The sequence below is a fragment of the Notolepis coatsorum genome (assembly GCF_963971535.1).
Source record: "Notolepis coatsorum genome assembly, chromosome: 10".
NCBI lineage: Eukaryota > Metazoa > Chordata > Actinopteri > Aulopiformes > Paralepididae > Notolepis > Notolepis coatsorum.
The window spans coordinates 48,802,388-48,827,824 of NC_140174.1; the positions used below are offsets into that span (position 1 = coordinate 48,802,388).

Consider the following 25,437-nt stretch of genomic DNA (forward strand, 5'->3'; position numbering starts at 1 on the left):
CACAGGAAAGATTTGCCTCTAGGATGGAACCTAGGTATGTAATTTCATCTTTCCTTGTGACAATATTGTCACCCACTGTAACTGAGAAGCCGTCGGTCTTGCTGAGTTTTTTATTTGATCCGTAGCTAGTAGCCTAGTTTCGCCAGCAGGCAGCTAGTAGAAAAATATGGCATGTTCAAAGATGGCCAGTAAAAGAAAGGTCGACAGTGAAAATCGCTGCAATTCAAAGGTGAATGGACTGAAAAATACGCGTTCATCCTCCCAGCAACAAACCCATGTGCCTAATATGCCAAGAAGAAGTAGTAGCTCTTGTGAAGAGTGGCAATTTGAAACGCCACTACAAAACAAAACAGTTATTTTGATGCAACATTTCCTCAAAATTCAGTCCTAAGAACAACTAAAATAAATGGAATGAAATCATCATATCAAGCTGCAAGCAGAATTATTGTTAAATCTATGTCACGAGAAAAAGCAACCAAGTCCTCACTCAGTGGCATGGGTTTTGGCTAAACACAAGAAGCCATTCTCTGATGCATACATAATAAAATAATGTATGAGTGATGGAGACCATGTTTGAAGGCAAACAAAAGCAAATCCCCCTCAGATAGCACAGCAACCAGAATAACTGAAATACTGGCTGGTGATTTGATTAAATAGCTTTGTGATAGAATAAAGAAAATGCACAGTGCATTTCCATAGCTGTGGATGAGTCCACTGACACCACTGAGAAACCTATGTTCTGAAGAACCGTTCATGTTCTGAAGAACTGTTCATGTTCTGAAATGTTATTGCTAAAGATTGAGAAGATTGGATCAGTTGTACTTTTTTTGGAATACTTGAAACCCTTTTTTGTGGAATATTTGATGCGGCCCAGCCTCACCCAGACTCTACCTCCAGCGGCCCCCAGGTAAATTGAGTTTGAGACCCCTGCTGTAGGGCCTTCTTGTCCTGTGCCTTGCTGTTTCCATACCAGGCAGTGATGTTTCCAGACTCAAGATGCTCTCTACAGCTCCGGAGTAGAAGGACTGGAGTATCTTCCCTGATACTCTGAACTTCCTTAACTGTCTCAGGTGGTAGAGGCGCTGCTTTGTCTTTTTTATGACAGTCTATGTGTGTTGTCCATGTCAGGTCCTCTGAGATGTGGACCCCCAGGTACTTAAAGCTGCTCACCCTGTCCACGGTAGCCCTGTTTATCCACAGTGGTCACGGTGTGTGTGTCCCCTGCTGTGTTCTCCTAAAATCCACGATTTTAGGATAATGGTTGAAGAAGTGCGTCTTTAGTCGACGGCGACTTCTGCCACCACTAGTTCCCTCAGTGGAGCGTGTTCTCCGTCACAGAGGGACTTTGTGTCCACTTGTCATCGGGGCGGATTTGGCTGGTTATCCTCCCTGAAATGTCACCCCGAGCCTCCGTGTCTCTTTGATTCGCTGCGAGTGAAAGACAGAGAGGGGGAGGGTAATTACGCCAGAGCCCTCCGACCCCCGAGCCACCGTGGGGGCTGACGGACGAGGGATGTCGCCGTGTCGTCTCTCTGCTCCTCCACTCATTAACGGCATGTCATCCAGGTTCTTAATCTGCTAATCCTTTATGATGGCCCCGGGGAAAAAAGGTTGTTTAACGAATGAATAGCGGCTCTAGCGCTGTCCCTGCTGTGGCTCGGCCAGCTCCAGAACGCGGCGTCTGGCTGGATTATCTCTGTGTGGCGTGTGTTGATTCATCTGTGTGACAAAGCAGACGTGGGCTGTCATCATTAATGTGAGAATCCACCCCTAAAACCCATTTACCATTATGTTATTGTCACGGTCTTGGATATTCTATTCCATCCAGATACGTGTGTGTGAGCAAAGTATCACGTTTGAAACGAGAAGCCAGAGACTAGTCTAGACCACCTGGGGTTCTTAACCCTTTCCGTCGCGAGACCCCATTTCTAATGAATGAATCCTCCCTCGAGACCCGGCCCTTTGAATAATAATGATAATAATAATAATGCATTTTATTTAAAGGCGCCTTTCAAAGCACCCAAGGTCGCTGTACAGGGTTAAAAACAAAGAAGATTGAAGCCTACTTCTACTTCTCTCACCAGAAACAGGCCCGCGACCCCATTTCGGGTCAGGACCCATAGTTTAAGAAACTCTGTTACTTGATGTCAACATCTTTTGAGAGCTACTTCTTTGATGAGAAGAAGAAGAAGTCTTTTATTTGTAGCACACATTGCTACATTGCTACTTTGACACACGTGCGAGATGGGTGACACACAGATAGGAACACACGCGCATGCTTTTTTTGGGGGGTCGCCGATGACATTTCCTGAATGTAAAAATCTAGGCCTAGCTCAGAGGTCATTAAAATGAGTGTTTATTGGAGAGTAAAGGTTTTAATTTGACAATGTTTGATTTTACATCTTTTGATTTAGCTAATTGCTACAGGGATATTAGGCAACTTAGGCCTCATACACACTTAGAGACTTGTTTTAAAAGAAACGTCAGAGTGATCGCATACGGAATCTTCTAAATGTTGCCATGACAACCCAGCGGTACAAACATCATTGTCTGTCAGCGGAAGCCTCTTGTCATTCTAATCTTTTCCTCACTGCTTGCAGAGTTGATAAACGTCGCCGGCGGTTGCTTGAAAGTGTGATTTTTCTCTTTCCCGTCCAGCGCGTCCAGGACTTCCTGGTGCATGTGTCGGGCGACCGGCTGGCCAGTGCTCTGCTGCAGCTGGCGATCTGTGGGGGGTCTCTGGCCGCCCCTCAGCATCTGGTGCCCAAAGGCAAGCCGTCCAAACGCACAGAGAGGAAAAGCACAGAGGATGAGCCCACAGCTGCACCTCCCAGTGAAGGTATCAACCACAGGACACTCAAGATCAAGGATGAACATTCTAAATGGTCACATACTGTATGATCTGTCGACGTCAAGGATCAGCTTTAGTAATTGAACCCTTGCACTGAAGAACCATATAAGTCTATTTTGAAATGTTATGGGCAGCCCATGTATTTGCAGTTTTAAAATCAATCCAAATCACTTGGAGTGTGAATGTGATATGTCACCAGAAAGTACCCAGCCTCTTCTGTCTTTAACTATGAATGAACACAACACTCTTAACTTACCATCTTTAGATAATAAAGTTGGAAAACATTGTTCCTCTGAAAACGTCAAACAGACTTATACAGTTCTTTGTCTGAGGTACTCAGTTTATCATCTGCAAAAATGTGCACGCCCCCTCCTCACTCTAGCAAACTTTCAAAATGTATTATTATTCATCTCAGTGAATTGACCACAAGAAATGTAAATAACATTGCTCTCTAGTCAGTCATCATTTCCAAACAGTCAGGTTTAAAGAGTCTGTCTGATGTGTTCGCGGCGCTGTTGTGATTTTGTTTAGATTGCTCTGTATTTCAGTGTGTTTACCTGCACATACATATTCCAGATACTAGCTAATATCCCCAATATGGTCTTAGATGGTGATGTGGAATCATTTGACCAGATATTATTCCAGAGTTATCTGAGTTATAGAGTTATTACAGAGATATCTGGATAATGACATAAACTTATGGGAAGGCTGTGTGTGCATATATGTGTGCATATGTACCATTTGGTACCATGAGGTGCAAGCATAGTCGTAGTACCCTTGAATGAATGCTCCTGCCAGAGTCTTTAGGGTATTCTTGTTTACCAGAGAGGAGATCCGGTTAAAAACAAAGAAGATTGAAGCCTACTTCTACTTGAAGGCTATGTGTAGAGAGAGTGAGAGGTGGGTAGTGTGTGTACATAATGTCTGGGAGTGAAGGCTATGTATGTGTATGTGATTGTGCATGCGTGTGTTAGAAAGAGAGAGAAAGCGTGAAGTGTGTTGGTAAATGTCCCTATCAGACAGGATAAGGTATTTATATACCTCTTCATATACTGGTAAAATCTCCCTGTATACATGAGTTAACAGAACATTGCAAGTATTATTAAAAACAGAATTTACACAGAATCTAAAAGCCAACAGTAAAGTAACGTGGCTAATATCAGCATATTACTGCTAGCGTACATGTACCAACCAGTGATGTACCTGAACGCGTTCAATGAACGATTGTTCATGAACTCGTTCATATTTTGGGCGAACGTGGACTGAACATACTGTATTTCCGCTAGAGAGACTAGAGACTCATAGAAAGTGAACTTTCCCAACACTGTCTGGTACCAACTCAAAGATGGGTACAAGCTCCGCTGTCCAGTTCAGCACTAGGAACAGCGCCCAAACACACGCACGCGCACATACACACACAGGTTTCGGTGTGTGCGTGTTGCGCGCGGAGAGATAGAGACTCGTTACAAGACAATGGTAGGGGAAACACTGATAAATAATCACAGTGTGATGGAAATGCCAGTATTCTGATTGCTGTCTGTGGTTCTATATGGGTTGTGGCAATAATTTTGACAAATAATAGCTTGCAGCAACGTATTGAAAAAATAACTATAAACTAGTTCATTTTTGAAACCATGAACTTTAGTTCACAATTTTGAATTGTGAACTGAACTATTTCATTTTAAAATGTGTGAACTGTGAACTGAACTAGTTCATGTAGAAAGTGAACTTTCCCAACACTGGTACCAACTCAAAGATGGGTATTCTGAATAATACTGTAATATTAATGTGCATTCGCTGCTACTTTTCCACTCCTAGCCGCTGTGAAGCAGTACCTGAAAGACAGCCTGTCCAGTCAGAATGCTGCTGTCACGCTGGCCCACATTGCCTCCTTGGAGAGGAAGTTGACCAAGCACTTCCAGGTCACAGAGTTCACCTCTCTTGATCAAGGCACCTTCCTGGAGTTTCTGGTCAAACAAATTCAGGTAGGTTTTTTTTGTTTGTTTCTTTACTTTGCCTTAATCCTTTTCAATTGGGATGCACCAAATGTACCACTTTTTCCATGGTCATCATCACAGATTCTGAACCCCAATAGAGAGTATTGATCCGATCCATTACCTTAATTAACAGTGTAAAATGACACCATTAGTTTGGGGTCATTTGAAGATATTGTCTGTTTTTTTTTAACAGAACTTGCTTCTATTTGCCCCAACTGTAGGAAATCAAATAATTTTGTTTTGGTTTCTGACATTGCGCATTGCTCTTGATTTCAGTGTTGGGAAACCTCTCCAATACTCTGTAGCCTGGTAATAACATGTGATGTACCAGTGTTGCTATTAGTGGATCACTACCTTTCATCCAGTCTTTTACTTGCAGGAGTCATTTTTTTTTTAATCTACTTTTTCTCCCATTTTCTATATTTTTCTCCCATCCCAATTTCGTATTGTCCAATTCTACCCTCCCCTGTCTCGAACGTTGTTAGGCCATGCCTCCCACAAGCCGGCTGCAATGTGGACGAAGCCTTGCATCACGTGTCCCCTCCGGTACACGAGGAAGCAGCCGTCGCATCTTTTCACCTGCACAGCACGATCTCTCAGTGGCGAGGAGTAGCACGTGGGAGGCTCATGCTGCCCCCGTCACTTCCTGATTCTGCTGCGCAGGCGCACCAACCGACCTGTAGGAGTCGCTGTCCACAACGTCCGATCCCCACCCACCAGCTTCCCACCCCTAACACTGCCAATTGTGTTAGTATGAACGACCAGCCAAGCTGGTAGCAATGCCGAGAGCTGGGCTCGAAACCAGCATCTCCTGCATTAGTGGCGAGCGCCTTGCCCACTGCGCCACTTAGCCGCCCTTACTTGCAGGAATCTTAAAATAACAGATTTATTTTGCACATAATCTCACACACATCCAAAAACGTTACACATACCGGTAAATACATTAATTTAGTTTGACAGTTATTTAGAGTAAATTAGTTTGAATATGGCCACCAGTGATGTCATCGGGGACATTGAATCCTTGTGTTGTATTATTAATTACACCTGAATGACATGGTAAGGTAGCTGTCCCTAAGGTAGCAGGTATTGCTCTTTCTTCATCTACATCATTTCATAGAGCTGTACTTAACACAACACAAGGATTTAATTTCATCATCACTGGTGGCCATAATCAAACTCATTTAATCTCAATAACTGTCGAACTAAACAAATGTGTGGAAAACTGTTTAGAGTGTGTGTGAGATTAGGTGCAAAATAAATCATCATCGTTTTTTGACGAAGTGCCCCTTTTAAGTGGCGCTGAATTATGTCACAGTGTATTGAGCAGCTTATACTCTTCTCCAGAATACTTACAACACCCCATATTCACGGTGCCAGCACAGTGCAAAAGTCAAAAGTGTTGAGATGTCTCTCTCCCTGGGTGTGTGTGCATGTGTCCAGTTGCTGCAGGAGACGATAGGTGGCGCTGTGAGTCTGGGCAGCAGCAGCCTTGAGCGTCAGAGCGGTGGTTTCAGAGCCAGCAGACAGGATGTGTTTGAGTTCATCAAGCAGTGTGGTGCCGTCATCCCCACCGATCCAGATGGAGTGAGTCATTCTAACACACACACACACACACACACACACACACACACACACACACACACACTATCACCCACACACACACACACTATCACCTACACGCACACACACACACGCACACACACACAATCACCTACACACACAATCACTTACACACACACATACACACAGACACACACAATCACTTACACACACAATCACTTACACACACACATACACACAATCACTTACACACACACACACACACACACACACACACATACACACACACACACACACACACAATCACTTACACACACACACACAATCACTTACACACACACACACACACACACACACACACACAATCATCCCCCACCCCCCCAGGCATGCACACACACACACACACACACACACACACACACACACACACACACACACACACACACACACACACACTTCTATGCTAAAACACAGCCCTCTCATCCCCTCGTGTGAAATACACTTCCAAGTCCTCAATCACAGACATCGATGGCAAACTCAGAGGACAAAATGTGACTCATCCACCAACCGCCATGTTGAGGAGGGCCAGAGGAGAGCCAGTAGCAGGACTAGTAATGCTCACCTGTCTTGTCCCCAGCTGTCCCACGTGGAGGCTGCTCTGAGGGCCCACTACGGGGTGCGGGACAGTCGGGACCTGGGTTTCGGCCCCCTGCGGACCCTGGCGGGCCTGGTCCAGCGCCAGAGAGAGGTGCTGGGGGGAGGAGGACTCAGCCAGGTCTGCTATGAGTCGGCCCTGTTCGCCAAACAGCCCAGGTGAATGGACTACATTTATATAGCACACACACACACATACTGTGGAGGCAACCATGCACGGTGCCAACCTGCTCATCGGGAACAGTTAGGAGTGTTCAGTGTCTTGCTCAAAGACACTTTGACACAAAGCCTGGAGGTGCCGGGATTGAACTGGGAACCTTCAGTCAGATTACCAGACGACCGGGGCGGCTAGGTGGTGTAGTGGGCAAGGCGCTCGCCACCAATGCAGGAGACGCTAGGTTCGAGCCCAGCTCTCCGCATTGCTATCAGCTTGGCTGGTCGTTCATACTAACACAATTGGCAGTGTTAGGGGCTGGAAAGCTGATGGGTGGGGATCGGATGTTGTGGACAGCGACTCCTACAGGTTGGTTGGTGCGCCTGCGCAGCAGAATCAGGAAGCGACGGGGGCGGCGTGTCCCTCCCACGCAGACCCCCGCCGCTGAGAGATCACGCTGTGCAGGTGAAAAGATGCGACGGCTGCTTCCTCGAGTACCGGAGGGGACACGTGATGTAAGGCTTAGTCCACATTGCAGCCGGCTTGTGGGAGGCATGGCCTAACAGCGTTCGAGACAGGGGAGGGTAGAATTGGACGATACGAAATTAAGATGGGAGAAAAATAGAAAATGGCAGAAAAAGTAGATAAAAACAAAAAAAAAATTACCAGACGACCGCTCTACCTCCTGAGTAGAGCTTCCTGGTGGCGGTCCTCCATGCGTCCTGGAAGATCTCTGGTCAAATATGATCTGTTTATTGAGCTTAAAAACAATTGATAGGCTATACAAAGAATAACATCAATGCATGTAGATTTTTAATATGTTTTATTGAAAGGTAGGCTACTTTTGCTTATATGTTATAAGCCAAATAAGACAATAAGTCAATAGACTCTCATGCATACATCGTCCACAGACTAGTTTAGCCATAATAAGTTGTTGACAGAAGACTCGGGACTATTGCCTGTGTCGAGTTAGATAAATGGAAAGACTCTTATTATTACAACAAAGGCAACGGCTCGCGGAGCTCGGAGGGTCTTAACTCGACTCAACAACACAGGCAACAACAGTCTTCCTTCAACAACATCAAGGCTAAGCTAGTTTGACACTCCCTGAGGTATGCACGTGAGTCTATTGACAGGAGTGGGGTCAAATGAAGAATCAAAGTAGCCTCCAAGCTCTGCTGTCCAGTTCCCAAACACACACACACACACACCACACACACACCACACACACACGCACACGCACACACACAGCAGCTCCGCTACACTGGACACAGGGATCAATCTGGCTCCAACAGACATCAACAGATCTTCCTGGTAAAAAAAAAATAAATACGGTAATTACCGGAGAACGGAAATCCTGCTCCTGAGTCACTGTCCCCCAGGTAGCGGCTCACGTAGCGGCTCAGGTAGCAGCTCAGGTAGCCCCCCAGGTAGTGGCTCAGGTAGCCCCCCAGGTAGCGGCTCAGGTAGCCCCCCAGGCTCAGGTAGCCCCCCAGGCTCAGGTAGCGGCTCACGTAGCGGCTCAGGTAGCGGCTCAGGTAGCCCCCCATGTAGTGGCTCAGGTAGCCCCCCAGGTAGCGGCTCAGGAAGTGGCTCAGGTAGCCCCCCCAGGTAGCGGCTCAGGTAGTGGCTCAGGTAGCCCCCCAGGTAGCGGCTCAGGTAGTGGCTCAGGTAGCGGCTCAGGTAGCCCCCCAGGTAGCGGCTCAGGTAGCGGCTCAGGTAGTGGCTCAGGTAGCCCCCCAGGTAGCGGCTCAGGTAGCCCCCCAGGTAGCGGCTCAGGTAGCGGCTCAGGTAGCCCCCCGGGTAGCGGCTCAGGTAGCCCCCCAGGTAGCGGCTCAGGTAGTGGCTCAGGTAGCCCCCCAGGTAGCGGCTCAGGTAGTGGCTCAGGTAGCCCCCCAGGTAGCGGCTCAGGTAGCGGCTCAGGTAGCGGCTCAGGTAGCCCCCCAGGTAGCGGCTCAGGTAGCCCCCCAGGTAGCGGCTCTACTGAGCCCCCCAGGTAGCGGCTCAGGTAGCCCCCCAGGTAGCGGCTTAGGTAGCGGCTCAGCCAGCGCTGCTTGTACTGCAGGTCTTGCTCGAAAAAGAGATTGATCTCAAGTGACTACCTGGTAAAATAAAGGTAAAAAAAAAAAGAAACAGCAACACGCTGTTCCGCTCACCAAGGGCTGGAATTTGAATGTGTGCCGTGGTGATTTCTTAATGACCCTTTCGTCACTCTCTCTCCGTCTTCCTCTGTTTCTCCTCTTTCTCCACCTCCATCTCCCTCTCTCATCCACGTTCCTCCCTAACTAGCAGCGGTGTTGGTGTGAGTGAGTCAGTGGGTCTCCTAGGGGAGGTGTCCCAGGCCCAGGCCCTGGCCAGCCTGCTGTCCTGCCCCCTGCTGGAAGACTTGGGCCAATGGAGCCAGTGGGAGCTGGTCTTCAGACCCCTCTACGGCTGCCCCAAGGCCTTCATCGACAGGCACGCAGGTAGGAATCCATCACCATGCTTGGTGTCCGTCTATAGGTGACTTGTAGGTAATATACTAAAGCTGTGTGTTTGTGTGATTTGAATTTCAGCTTTTATCAGGGTGTTTGTGCGGCACGTGTTTAGAATATGTCACATGCGTGTAAATGTCACAGACCTTATTCACAATAAGGGACTAAACACGTTTCGTAATTATGCCACAATAATGTGGAACGCCCTACCCACTAGTGATGTGACGATTCATCGATTTGCATCGGTGCGCCGGCATACACGTTCACGATGCGAGTGCACCGGTGGAATAAGTGCGCATCGGCAAAATGTCAGGCTGAACTCGCGATGCATCTTGTTGTAGCGTCTTTGCATCGGTCAAAAACCGATGCATTCATATAATTTCCTCTCATCCACTTGTCAGCAGTGCACTGTGACTGCACACACACACAGCAGATACTATTGCTTCGCTACTACATAAGGCGAGAGCCGCGTCACAGTTATCAACAAACAGTTGAAGTCGAGGAGACATGAATAGAATTGATCAATATGCTAACGCTAGTAGCCTCTGGCTAACGCCAGTTAGCCGTTCAGCTAACGCTAAACTAGTGTCTAACTAACTAACTAACGTGACTCTGCAACACCAGTACCATTAGTGAGGAGGGGGGGGGTATATTGAAGACGCTTGACAACAGGGGTTCAAAGATAACTTCACATTTATTGGTTATTCGTTTCTTAATTATATCGCTTCATGCATCCATCCAGCCTGGCTCCGTGTTGTTGACATAATGCGGCTACGGTCGGATAGTATAGACACATCCTAGTGACCTAATCTAGTGTGTGTGATATCATCTACTGTCGACGGCAACTCAGACGGGGAGGGGCTGTCTCTCTCTCTCTCTCTCTCTCTCTCTCTCTCTCTCTCTCTCTCTCTCTCTCGTGTGTTTTTAGCTAAAGTGGATAGAAAAGACAGTTTATGCAAAAGTCTTCTTAGGCATCCAAGAGTTTTTATATAAATTGTCTTACAGTAGATTATTTTATTTTTAATAATAATATAAGCTGCATATAAGGAATACAACCAAATCCTCTGTCATACCATAAAATTGTATCATTATTTTGCATCGTGTTGAATCGCATCGTATCGCCCCGAATCGCATTATGTTGAATCAAATCGTATCGTATCTCAACAGGTGGTGAATCATATCGCATCGCATCGCCCGGTGCTTCAAATGTATCGTTAATGTATCGTATCGTTGGCACCGTATCGAGATGCGCATCGCATCGGCCTCAGTGAGGAGATGCACATCCCTACTACCCACAGCCGTAAAGGAATGTAAATCCCTACCCTCCTTCAAAACCGCTCTCAAAGAGCACCTACGGGTGGCTGCAATTAGAAACTGGCCCCTATAAATGTCAAAATTGTACAGTTTCTTCCCCTTCGGATTTACATTTTTTTATGATGTTCTCTCTTTCTTACACAGTACCTTATATTTGTATGTCTTGTATGTCATAAATGTCATGATGACTTGAAAATGGAGGACCCTTATGTAAACAAGACTAACGTCTTTTTCTGGTCTTCATCCTCTTAGCAGTTGTTTGTATTGAGCTGTACTGTATTGTATCCATTCTGCAATCTGTTGATAAAGTTTTCAATCAATCATCAATCACAACGTGACATCAAGTGGGCTTGACGGGTGTTTTGATCCCCTCTGCTCGGGTCGTCCTCTTCCAGCGAACACAGACCTGGCAGCCCTGGAGGTGTCGCCGGGCCTTCTGCTCAGGATCACTACCTCCACGTGTGACAAGCTCTTCTCCCAGGCCGCCATGAACCTCGACCCTGTCGGCACGGCCGGCCACCTGGTGTCCATGGCGGTGTCCGACGGGATAGTTGACGCTCCCACGGCCCTCCTAGCCAATCACATGGAGAGCTCGCTGGCGGCGGCGGTGGCTAAAGAAGGTAGTGGAGCAGCAGAAACATGCGTTGTGTGTGTGTGTGGGCATGGGTATGTGTGTGTGCATGTATTTCTGCCTGAACCCTCTTACATGTTTATCACAGTGAAACAAACATGCTAATATTATGTTTTTATTGTATATTTGTCTTGAAAACATTGTTAAAATTACCGGTACTATTCTGAAAATTGGCAGCTCCAGCACGTCATATCATACAGTACCTGCCAGAGTCAGACATTCATGCGGAGTTATTGCACAAGAGTAGGACTTTGTGTTGTGTCTGTAGCACACTGTCACCAGTCTCCACAGAAAATAGTGTGTACTTAGTCTTAGCATTCATTCATTCATTCATTCATTCAAAGCTTTAATTATTCTCGAAAAGGACAATTGAGGTCACCCTCATTTTCAATGTTGTCGAGACATTTCAATGCATATTTTTTACAATATAATAAATAATAATAAGTATCTATATAGCACCTTTCACACATGGACCGCAGCTCAACGTGCCTCACAGCAAATAGCATAAAATGAACAGAGGTATAACATTTTTAGACAGTTGACAGAATAAAAACAATGCGTAAAGTGCAGACATACGATTAGGTATAAAAGTAGTGCAACGTAGAGCGTGCAGACATAAGAATAGGCATAAAATAAGTACAATAAGTACCCCCCCGAACAGTCAGTCCCCACAATCAGCAGTGATGAGTGCTCTGCTGTTACCTCTGGTAGACTTTGTCTAACCGTGGTGCAGAATAGCACTTCCATGACACCTGCCACTTTATCCTCTGTGTCTCTCTCTCCTCTCTTAAAATCCTCATGTTTTCCTCTGCTTTTCCTAGTAACTGTGGTAGATGATCTGTTTGCGTGTGGGGTCGGGGGATGAGGCTACAGTCGGCTAAAGGCCTAGATGATGTTGAGTGTTGTTGAGGATGGAACGCTGCTGTTGTTTTAACACACTTAAGTTGTTATACAACCGCAGCTTAGAGATGTGTTTGAAATAAAGCACTGTGCATTTGCATCCTTATCATTGTACAAATTGAGATGTTTCTTTGTGATAATAAACAATAAGGGATTGTACAAATTGAGATGTTTGTTTCTTTGTGGTCAGATTTGTGCCAGGCTGAAGAGGACGTGTCGTGTTATGGTACCGTGGCCCGGTTCCTCCTGGACTGTCTGATCCGAATCCCCACCAGAACCTGCCAGGCCCTACTGCAGCAGGTCAGTGACTCTGCTTCCACAGCAGAGACTATTAACCTCTTAAAGGAACACGCCAACTTTTTGGGAAATTAGCTTATTTGCCATCTACCTGGAGTTAGACAAGCAGATACATACCCTTTTCTTCTCTGTGCATGCATTAGGCTTAGGGAACAGCTGCACCATTAGCCTAGCTTAGCGTCATTCACTGGAAGTAGGTGTGCCAGTGTAGCCTAGTTCCCAACAGTTACGAAATACACTCCAAATACAACTCCAAAACTTTCCTGTAAACATGTTGTGACCCGTGTATTTACCATGTGGAGAAAAAAATTATAATTAGACATTTTCGTTTTCTAAGCAGATATATACTGTACTCTGAATATATTCTTTTGCAGAACCACTGCTGCCTGGATTTCATCACCTCAAAAGCCCTGTTGTTTTTTGAAAAATCTCTATTGTATTTTATGGCAATAACGTTCAGGTTTGTTCGACCCAGATATAATCATGAAAATAACGTTTCAAAAATAATTTCACGTCAGACGGCTAGTGTAATTTTATGAAATTTCTAGGGCTGACCTTCGATTTTTGTTTGGAATTCGAAGCTTCGGGGCCGAGATTCGATTTTAATTTGAAGCTTCAAAAAAAAAAAAAAAGTGTATACTTTATTTATTTATAATTTTTTTTTAATGTTGTGGGACTTGTACAGCACTTTCTTCAACTTTGTCAGTGCTGTAAAGTTTAAACTAGGGATGCTCGATATTGGCTTTTTTACCGATACCGATATTCCGATATTGTCCAACTCTTAATTTCGATACCGATACCGATACCGATATCAACCGATACCGATATATGCAGGGTTTCCCCCCAAAAAAACGGAATAATTTCAGGTAACTAATAATTTCACTGGATGCATTCAAAAGGCTTTCTAAATGTAAGCATTATCTGTGCAAAATATGATAATTAAAAAAGTAAAAATTAACATTACATATCTCTTGTTGTTGAATTAAACCAAAATGCATACTTTTGACAATAAATAAAATAAGAATTGGTTTTTACTTGCTTGCCTGGGTAAATAAAGGTTAAAAAAAAAAAAAAAAAAAAAAAAAAAAATTTTTACCGATACCGATATTTTCCGATATCACATTTTACTGCCGATATCGGCCGATACTATCGGTCGGCCGATAATATCGGACATCCCTAGTTTAAACCTTTTTAAATCTTAGACAAACGAAACACTTTGCTTTCATGAAATATTGTAAGCCGTCATTTGAGGCTGGCGCACGGAGATTACGTTCGTCACCAACACCGGGAGACACTGGATTCGCCTGTTCGAATCCAGCTCCCGGCGTTGCTATCAGCTTGGCTGGCCTCCTCACACTGATACAATTGGCTGTATCAGGGGGTGGGAAAGCTGAAGGGTGGTTCCTGGGCGTTGTGGACAGCGACCCCTACAGTTCGGTCGGGGCGCCTGCTCAGCAAGGGTTGGAACTAAGGAGAGATAGTGTGGCCTCCCACACGCTACACTCTCCCCGGTGAGAACCTGCGCGGCCAGGTTGGCCTGCCCCAGGCTGCACATGCGTCGGAGGAAAGCATGTGACAGTCTCCGGTCTCCCGGACCAACAGTAGGGGAAAGTACGCAACAACCGGAAGGGTGGGATGGGAGAAAAATCGGGGAAAAAGGAGGGGAAGAAAGATAAAAAAAATAAAAATAAAAATAACAAACAGCATTGCTTGTTGTAGTTAACAAAGAGAGGCACAGTTGATTTTGCAAAAATTAAAAATTATTATTATTATTTTTTTAATAATCGCATTTCTTTTCATATTCGAATCCCATGCCCATCGAACGAAGCTTCGAAGTATTTAAGACTACAAATATGAATGACTGTGTACAGGGCCGCCTCAGGGGGTGTGCGAGCAGTGCGGTCGCACAGGGCCTCACGGCTAGTTAGCTTTAGCTACGTTATAATATCGAGTGCTAACGTGTGGTTCAGTCGGGATAGCCATGTCGGCTAGTAGCTTAGCTAAAGGCTAACTAGCGTTAGCTAACCTAGAGAGAGCGCGTGCAGCATTGTTATGCCAAGATGAAGAGGACGGTCGTTTGGCAGATGAACTTCGTCAACTCCACGCGGTTGTCTCCATCCTCTTGGACGTTTGGTGAGTTTTTAATGCACTCTATTCTATTCCCGCCGTGGAGATATCTCTCTCTCTCTCTCTCTCTCTCGGGCCGGCTAGCTATTGTGGCTACGTTATGTTGGCTAATGTTATGTGGAGCCAGCGGGCCGGCTAGCTATCGTAGCTAACCTTATGTTGAGCTAGCGGGCCGGCTAGCTATCGTAGCTAATGTTATGTTGAGCTAGCGGGCCGGCTAACTATCGTAGCCAATGTTATCCTTAGCTGATGTCGGCCGTTGGCTCCTTGCTACTTTGTTTTCTCTGGTATAGATCCTCTTCTCTTTGGATTTAAGTGTTGATCTTTGTCCTTTTGGATCTATGTATATTCATGTTGCCTTTGAAGTTATCTTTTCCTTCTGTTTTGTTCTTCCATTAAAAGTTGAAAACCCTTTAGGGGCTCATCTTAGCTGTCTTGCTTATCTCTCTCTCTGTCTGGACCACAGACCCATTTCTCTCTCTCTCTGTCTGGACCACAGACTCATCTCTCTCTCTCTGGACCACAGACTCTCTCTGCCTGGATCATCACAGACTCTCTCTCTCTCTCTCTCTCTCTCTCTCTCTCTCTCTGAGCATTGCATTGCTTATAGTTGTCAATTGTGTCGGTCAGTTCATTGCAATTTTTCCTTCAGTCACATTTAGTTTTATCCTGCACCTGGCCTAAAACAGGTTGGATGTGCACACAGCTGCTCTACTGTGTTTGTAGCAGAGCAACCATACCTGAAGCCTTGTAAACAAAGACATCAACACTAGAGTGTGTACTTCTATCTACACAGTACAGCCAAAGCATTCCCATTGCTAGGCAAAAACTCCACCTGTTTTCTACACTGCTTCTTCCCTTGCTGGATTTTCTGCATTACTGCCACTTGTACATGTGTGTTGTGGAGAAATTTGTACAGTGTTACAAAGCGATAACACTAGGGCTGACCTTCGAAGCTTTTTTTGGCAATCGAAGCTTCGGGGCCGAGCTTCGATTTAAATTTTTATTTTTATTTTTATTTTTTTTCTTATGTTGCAGGACTTGTACAGCACTTTCGTAAACGTTGTTGTTTTTAAATGTGCTCTATAAATAAAGTGGGTTGGATTAATTAATTAAGTAGCCCCTTTCGTGACTGACGCATCCAACAAGGTTTCACTCGGCTGTGTGATTTAATTCAAGGTGGATCGCTGTTGTCGTTTGAACAACTTCAGATTTCATGGGAACTACCAATCCCCCAAATCAAGAATGTTTAAGATGAATGAAGTAAGATTTTGATTATTTGAAATATGGCCTGTGTAGACTAAACTATGCACAGAATTATGTCAGTCTACAAGGTCCGGATTCTACATGGTCCGGCAATGTAGACCTTGTAGACTCCACTACAGACCAATTATCAGTGAATGTTCATGCATTTTTAAGAAGGGCAACTTCCACAAAAAAACAAAGAACTCACCAAAACATCTCAGTAGCACCTTATCTAAATGTTATATTTCATATATGGAGATTCATATTTATTTATGTATTGCATGCATTTCTACATTTTATTTCCTATTTTGTTTATTCATCCCAGTATCTTTCTTTCTTATGTGTGGAATTCTACAAGGTGCGCGCGCACACACACACACACACCTACACACACACACACACACACACACACACACACACACACTTACATTTAGTCATTTAGCTGACGCTTTTATCCAAAGCGACTTACAAGTTCTGTACGACAAGACAGCAATAAGGGTACAACTCTATCAGCTGAGTAACAATGTTCATCAAAGTGTTGCGTGTTACAGTGTAGGTTAGTTTATTAGGACAAGTGCATGACAGTAAGGTTAGTCACGGTTAGATTTTTTTTTTTTTTTTTTTTTTATCATTTCAGATAATGGTTGAAGAAGTGAGTCTTTAGTCGACGGCGAAAGATTGGACGGGATTCGGCTGTCCTAACTGGGATGGGTAGTTCACACACACACACACACACACACACACACCTACACACACAAATCGAAGTAAAAAAAAAAATTGAAATTTTCTTTTTTTTTTTTTTGAAAAAAAAAAGTTTTTTTTCTTTTTTTTTTAAACTTCGATTTTTTTTTTAATGTTCGAAGCTTGTGCCATCGAATCGAACGTTCGAAGCTTCGAAGCATTTAAGACAGCCCTAGATAACACTGTATATTGACTGTAGAACGGGAGCTCTCTCTCTCTCTCTCGCTCTCTCGCTCTCTCTCGCTCTCGCTATATGTTGACTGTATCATGCCCAGCCTCGGGCAGTGCTATTATTTAAGAATATGTTGACTGTATGATTTTTATTTAATTTTTTTACCTTTCAATCTCGCACAGGGCCTGACGGTGTAATTTCCTCACGTCTATATCATCCGGTTTCCAATGCAATGCAAAGAGAATTCTATAAACTCATATTTCGCTAATGATTGGTAAACCAACGTAGTGCTGAAAATATACACTTTGACTGCTGTTTTTATAGGGTTAGGGTCTTTACGCTTGGCTACATTTACATTTTTTTTTAAACGCAACATTAATTAATACGAACTGTATTGATCTATTTATGGCGTGAAATTCATCTCTGCCCAGTACCGGGCCGTCGGGCTTAAGGGATTAACACTAAAGGGAGTTTTTTTGGATGAAAAAAGGGGTAATGTGGCTAAATTGCATAAACCTTTTCTTTTTAACACGTCAAGGTTTTCAAATTAATCGGCGAAGATGAACGTGCTAATATTGTCTGCCCTGATTTCTACATACATTATGTGTTTGTGAATCCTAGGTGTTTCTGGAGCCTTTCTCCCGGGTCCTGGGCCAGGCCAAGTCTAAAGCGGTCCTCCTCAGCGCAGCCCGGTCCGACTTGCGCTACCTCAACTGTCTGCACCGGCTGGGCATCATGCTCGGTATCACAGACTGGATCAGGGACTACCACGGAAAACTTAGCCCGCCACAGAACCACAACACTGCACACACAGCACCAGCCGACCACAACAAGGTCAGAATCGACATCATAACAAATAGCTTATTGGCCAATGTGTTGCTGTACTGAAGCTATGAAGCAAAACGTCTGTTTTTCAGTTTTGTTTCTTAGACTGTATGTCCCAAGTCTTCCCTAGTGTTGAAAACAGTTGTTGCTCAATCTTATTGAATGTTTTGGTTGACTTTGTTGGGTACTAAATTGATCCCCCACCCTCCTCACTTCAGTCTACAGTGGCCGACTCTACGTGCAGCAGTGAATACGAGGATCTGGAGGATTCTGCCTCTATAGACTACAATTTGGACTCCTCCCACCTCAACCAGAGCCAACGAGAAGGTGAAGGGAAAACAAGTGTGCAACATGGGAAATGTATTGTAGAGTTATCAAAGGCTAGCCTCAAATCATGCCCCCATGCCTTATTGTTTATTATCATATATCATCCGCTAGATGATGACGAGGGAGAAGAGACGGTGGAGGTGGGGGAGGAGGTGGAAGATGACGAAGAAGAGGACTTGTATGAGTTGGCCTCTGTGCCAAATGGTGACATGCACAGCACCAGTGAAACGGCGAGTGAAACAGGAAGCCGAGATGAAAGAGAGCTGGCATCGGTCGATGGCCAAGAAGAGGATGCTGCCAGCAGCCAATCGGAGCCATCAGACGGCCCGGCAAACCCTCAGAGAGCCGTCATCGATGACATCAGGTTTGTCCTCATTCGCCATTAATAATAATAATAATAATAAACTTTATTTGTATACCATCTTTCATACAAGAATTGCAGCCCAACAAGGGCGGCTGGGTGGCGCAGCAGACATTGCGTTCGTCACCAACGCATGAGACACCGGTCTCGAATCCGGCTGTCAGCGTTGCCTCCGGCTTGGGCCGGCTGTCATACTGACTCAATTGACAGAGTCTGCGGGAGGGGAGTCGATGGGTGGTAGTCTGGTCGGTGTAAACAGCGACTCCTACAGGTCGGTCAGGGCGCCTGCACAGCAAAGACAGGAAATGCCGCGGGCAGTGTGAGCCTCCCACACGTTACACCTCGCCAATGAGAGTCCACGCTGGCAGGTGAAAAGAAGTGACTGGCTGCCTCCACATGTATTTTTTTTCCGACAGATGTTTTATGATGGAGTTTCGGTAAAGTAGACGCAAAATAGACGTTACCTTTTGTTTTAGAGGTACTCCATTTCTCACTTCGAGTGTCTTGAATCAGAACAGGATCAATACATATAACGTTAGGAAACGCACCTTATCGTCCATAATCATCATCCATATAATCCATTTAGTCTTTTTCATAATATCCAATAGTTCGCTCTGAGCGATCGCCATTGTCGTCCTGCTCACAGCTGCTCGCAACGTAGTTGTTTGGGGGCTGGGACCACCCACACTAAGCTGGCCCATATGCATGTTCATAAGGTAGGTGATACTGCCACATGGCGGGATTCATTTGTCATTGCAATTTCAAGGTCTCAGATGAGTCACAAAGGTCCGCACGACTGTTTAGAATAGGAAAATCAGGGCGGCTAGGTGGTGTAGTGGGCAAGGCACTCGCCACCAGTGTGGAGACGCTAGGATTCGCGTGTTCGAATCCAGCTCTCCACATTGTTTTCAGTTTAGCTGGTCGTCCGCAGTAATACACATTGGCCGTATTACGGGGAGGGAAAACTGAAGGGTGGGGATCGAACGTTGTGAACAAGCGACTCCTACAAGTCGGTTGGTGCGCCTGCGCAGTAGAATCAGGAAGTGTCGGGGGCAGCGTGAGCCTCCCACGCGTTACTCCTCGACACTGAGAGATCGAGATGCGCAGGTGAAAAGATGCGACTGCTGTTACCTCAAGTACCGGAGGGGACTTGTGCTATGTATGACTTAGTCCACATTGCAGCCGGCTTGTGGGAGGCAAGAAACAGCGTTCGTGACAGGGGAGGGTTGAATTGGATGATACGAAATTGGGATGGGAGAAAATATAGAAAATGGGAGAAAAAGTGGATAAAAAAAAAAGAATAGGAAAATCGAAGACGGGATATCTCTGGTTTGCTTCTCAACGGTTGGATTTGAAACACGAGAAATCTCGGGTTTGGCGCAGAATGAGTTAATGTAATTTGCACAGGTATCACATTTTTGAAGGGGCAGCCCGGCTGTTGGGAGATGAAATCATATTAAATACATGTTTTCGTATTCAAGTTGTTGTTTTTTGCAGGGCTACCAGGAGCTTGGTGTGTCTAGTGAAAGGTTGTATGGAACGTGCAAGAATTAAAATTGGTGTTCAAGTTCAGCCGCCAGTTCAGTGTCGCTATGTGTTTTCGTTTTTTTGCTAGTGTCGTGGAAATTACTCTTAAGAGAACAAACGATGAGCCGAGTAATTCTGACTGAGTCGAGTTATAAAAAACGAACATAGATTTATTCATTGTGATCAAAAAAGAGTCTACGAACAGGTTGAAAAGTACCTAGCGGAAAGAACATCCCACTCCACTGACGCATGCCTTCTCTATTTGAACGACCACATCAAACAAGAGGTGGACGCGGGCAAATACTGCGGCATGGTCATGCTGGACCTACAAAAAGCCTTCGACACTGTCAATCACACCATTCTGTTTGACAAGCTAACAGCAATTGTTTTTGATAGCCTATCAGTGAGCTGGATGCAATCCTACCTGGAGGGGAGAGAACAGATGGTGGAGGTAAACGGTACCCTATCCCCCCTGTTAGATCCTGATCGATCTGGCCAGTATCACGTCTTCGTCTGTCTGGCTCTCCATCCAATTCCTCTGCGTTGTGTCATTTTAATGGTCCTAACGTCTCCGATACTGGCTGATAAGATCCTTATCTCTCCCCGTTAGTACAATCCGCAAACCATAAGAATTCGACACTTCGACAACGTGAAATACCTTACAAGGAAAAGCGTGGTTTTATTTGATAAACGGAAACCTCAGCTCAGATGGTAACAGATTGTATTGTCCTTGAAGAGTCTATTCTAATGATTTCGGTGTGTTCGTCTATCGTCCTTTTGTTATTCAGTCCAATAGTGTTCAGGCCTGGTCTTTAGCCTAACCCTCGCGTTAGCCGAAGCTAATGATGATGTGGCATTCTCCCCCCCCCCCTCCTCCTCTCTGTGATGAGAGGAGAGAGTGTCTTCTGTGTGATCTCAGTCCTACTCGCTCTTGGTCAGATTCTAGTCTGCCCTACCCGGAACCACTGTCAGCTTTATAGGATCTTCGTCATAACTATGATAGCCCACCTCTTTCTGGTTGTCATGTGCCGCGTTGTCATGACAACTGCTAAATAACCTTTCACACATTAAAATGCAGTTTTCTACTGTTTCATTAAGATGAACCCCTCTCCCTCGCTCTCGCTATCAGTTTGTTCTTACAAGGAATTCAAAACATTCTCTCGCTGGCAGTGTGCCTCACAACAATCACCCTGCTCTACTGAACCACCGTCTCCTGCTTCCATGCACATTTCGATCTCACCGTTTTAGCTGTGGTCACCTCCCCCCCCAATCTATACATCACATACATTGAAAAAGCACCCCAAATCCTTCACCCCCCTCACAGTGAGCTGTGGTGTTCCACAAGGAAGCATACTAGGACCGCTACTGTTCCTAATTTATGCAAATGACATGTCGTCATCTTGTGACTGCAACTTGCCCTGCTGGTCTCTGACAAGAACAAGTTACAGGTTGAAAAAACCCTCAGCTCGGAACTAGGCAAAATCTGCATATGGCTCGCTGATAACAAACTAACATTACACATGGGCAAAACAGAGTCCATTCTCTTCGGTTCAAATAACAAACTCCGCAAGACCGACGGCTTCTCAGTTACAGTGGGTGACAATATTTTCACAAGGAAAGATGAAATTACCTACCTGGGTTCCATCCTAGAGGCTAATCTTTCCTGTGACAAAATGGCATCCAATGTAATAAAAAAAGTCAACCAACAAACTCTATTCTTGTATCTCCTCTCTGGTAAACAAGAATACCCTGAAGACTCTGGCAGGAGCACTCATTCAAGGGTACTACGACTATGCTTGCACCTCCTGGTACCAAAGCACCTCAAAGGCGCTAAAAACAAAATGACAAACATCAAAACAAACTGGTCAGACTACTGCTTGACCTTACTCCTAGAACCCACCTCACCCCTGCCCACTTTGACAACCTAGGATGGCTTAGAGTAGACGACAGAGTACAGCAACTTGCAATGGGCCTGGTCTACAAGATACACTACACGACCAAGGTACCCATGTACATGTCAAAATACTTCCCAAAGGTCAGTGAATACCACGATCACAACACCAGAGGGAGCTCCACAAATCATGTTAAACCCAGATTCGGCTCAAACAAGGGACTAAACAGGTTTCGCAATTATGCCACATCAATGTGGAACGCCCTACCCAAAGCTGTAAAGGATTGTGAATCACTACCCACTTTCAAAACCACTCTCAAAGAACACCTACGGGAGACTGCAATTCGAAACTGGACCCTGTAAATGTCCTAACCCAACCCCCTCCAATGTACAGTAAATTACCAAGTATGGTTGTCAATATTCCAATGTACAGTTTTGCTTGTACAGTTGTACAGTGTTCCCCACCCCCCCCCCCCCTCCTACCCAACCCACCCACCCAACCACCTCCAATGTACAGCCCAACCCCACCCCACCTACCCAACCTCCCCCAATGTACAGTTTTTACGTCAAATGTATATACTCTCTTTTCTGGACTCTTTTTGTATCACAAACAGTACTGTATTTGCAAATCTGGTATGTCATAAATGTATAGATGTAGCAGTACTGTCTATCTGTATGTCATATATGTCCTGATGAATTGAAAATGGGGGACCCTGATGTAAACAAGACGAAAGTCTTTCTCTGGTCTGCATCCCCTTAACAATTGTGTGTATTGAGCTGTACTGTATTGTACCCATTCTGCAATCTGTTAATAAAGTTTTCAATCAATCAATCAATCAATCACAGTGAAAGTGCTCAGTTACTAAACAAAGACCAAAGTGTACACAAGCGTCTGACCAGGAAGTGAGACAGAACCCTGGTCAGACGTACATTAAATACATAATTAAAATGGCGTACATTAGACATCCAGATATGACAGAAAAGGTAAACAAATATGCCCAGTTAGGGAATGAATAACAAGATTTAACATAGAAGAGAAGATAAAAAACAGAAGATAGGTCTGAGGGTTTCTCATCCCTGAGACAAACTGGAGTCGAGATTAAACAAGAAAAGAACAAGATGTGATTTACTTGGAAATGTCTATCTATCCTGGCCCTTGAGGTTGTTTTAAGAACATCAGCCAGACTGTCGCCCTAGTGTCTTTGAGCTCTGCTAGTTGACCTATATTAAACTAGTCGAATATGTATGATAGAATATGTATTTCAACACAGATCTATAATGACATGATAATATTGCCATGACACTAGTTAAATTGGCATTCAACTTTGTTTTAAGTGGTATTAAAAAGGTCTTTAAAAGTCTTCAATTTAAATTAGGCATGTTTGATATTGGCTTTTTTACTGATACCGATATACCGATATTGTCCAACTCTTAATTTCCGATACCGATATCAACCGATACCGATATATGCAGGGTTTCCCCCCCCAAAAAACTGAATAAGTTCAGGTAATTAACATTACATATCTCTTGTCGTGTAATTAACACAACATTATGCATACTTTGACAATAAATAAAATAATAATTTGTTCTTACTTGCTTGCCTGGGTAAATAAAGGTTAAATAAATGTAAAAAGAAAAAAAAATTATATGATTAAAGTATTATACAAAGACCCATCGGCCATGATTACAACAGGCACAATCACCTCCGAAATCTTTCCGGTATCACGTTCTTCCAGACAGGGTTGCCCTCTTAGTCCCGGACTATTCGATCTATCATTAGAGCCTTTAGCACAATATATAAGACAATCCCAATCCATAGAACCAATCGTAATCAAGGGCACACAACACAAAATTTGTTTATATGCGGACGACGTAATACTGTTCATGCAAAACCCCAACACCGCATTGCCTCATCTTCTCAAGTTGATTGAGGACTTTGGAGATTTATCGGGATTTAGGATAACTTGGCCGAAGTCGGCCTTCCTCCCACTTAACGCCCCTGCAAAAAGAAATATAACCCTCCCAGTAGAGATACCTATGGTAAAATACTTTAGATGCTTGGGAGTTGAAATATTTCCTACCATAAGCCAAACGGTGAAGCACAATTACATAAAAATCCAAAACAAAATCAAATACGACCTTGTCAGGTGGTCAAAACTTAAAAACTCAGTACAGGCACGGATATCAATAGTTAAGATGGACGTCCTACCTAGAATCAACTTCTTCAGCTCAATGCTACCGTTACCACCTCCAAAGGGTTACTGGAAAGAATTACACTCCTCCACATACAAATTTATTTGGAATAACAAACCACCACGTATAAAAAGATCCACCGCACAGAGAAACAAAGCAGACGGTGGTATGGCATTTCCAGATTTCTACCACTATTTTAAGGCGTACACTTTAAGACCACTGACAACATGGTTTGATCCCCAAGCATCAGTATCCTGGAGAAATTTAGAAGAAAATATAGTAGCTCCATATAGGCTGAAGGACATAGTATACACCAAATTATCAATTAAGCAATGCGAACGGAAATCTGGCCCCATAATCACTCATGCGATCCGGATATGGCGTGAAACACAAAAAAAAGATTCTATCCCACATAAATGGCATAATCATACTCCCTTATTCAATAACAATGCACTCTTGATTGGAAAACAACCTATAAGATTCCCTAGATGGGAAAAGCAAGGCATACACTCATTAGGAGACGTTTTCAACAAACAGGGTTTTTGTAGTTTCGATGAAATACGCAATAAATTTAATCTCACCAAGTCCACATATTATTTTTACGCACAGTTATTGGCATGTTTGAAGGCGGTGTTCCATTAACGATACCAATTGCACACCACAGATACCACACATTTTTCTATGAAAGAGAGACATCGAGAGGTTTTGTATCAGATTTTTATCATCAATATTACTAACGGCCTTGTATGAAACCCTCCACCTAGACTCTATTTGGAGGAGGGATATACCGGACCTGGAAATAGATTTTGAGTGGCAAGAAGCCTGGGCAAATGTTCGACTTGCATCAAGGAACCCGGACCATCAACAAATCAATCTTAACTATATCCATAGGACATACTTGACTCCTATAAGACTGAACAGAATGGGTCTTAAACAAGACTCCAAATGCTCCTTATGTACAAATGGGGACGAGGTGACATTTATGCACATGTACTGGGACTGCCCACCAGTTAAAATATTCTGGAAAGAGGTGACCCAGCAATTATCAAATCTCTTAACTCTGAATATACCTGTACACCCCTCTGTATTACTGCTGAATGATGTTTTTGAGAATGCAGTACATCCACAGCTAAAGAGATTGGTTTTATCGGGTATCACAGTGGCTAAAAAGCTGATAGCATCACGATGGTTCCAAT

At 44.4% G+C, this 25,437-nt stretch overlaps 1 protein-coding gene across 2 annotated transcripts in view; it reads left to right on the forward strand.

Moving 5' to 3' along the window:
- LOC311236070 (uncharacterized protein) overlaps positions 1-25,437 on the forward strand; it is a 182,557-nt gene that overhangs the window by 61,708 nt on the left and 95,412 nt on the right. For both annotated transcript variants that reach the window (XM_084323663.1, XM_084323664.1), the window contains 10 exons: positions 2,659-2,839; positions 4,670-4,836; positions 6,289-6,432; positions 7,046-7,221; positions 9,506-9,681; positions 11,400-11,624; positions 12,726-12,835; positions 17,739-17,951; positions 18,161-18,269; positions 18,381-18,633. In XM_084323663.1, coding sequence (XP_084179789.1) covers positions 2,659-2,839; positions 4,670-4,836; positions 6,289-6,432; positions 7,046-7,221; positions 9,506-9,681; positions 11,400-11,624; positions 12,726-12,835; positions 17,739-17,951; positions 18,161-18,269; positions 18,381-18,633 — 1,754 coding nt within the window. The remainder of the gene's footprint in view (positions 1-2,658; positions 2,840-4,669; positions 4,837-6,288; positions 6,433-7,045; positions 7,222-9,505; positions 9,682-11,399; positions 11,625-12,725; positions 12,836-17,738; positions 17,952-18,160; positions 18,270-18,380; positions 18,634-25,437) is intronic.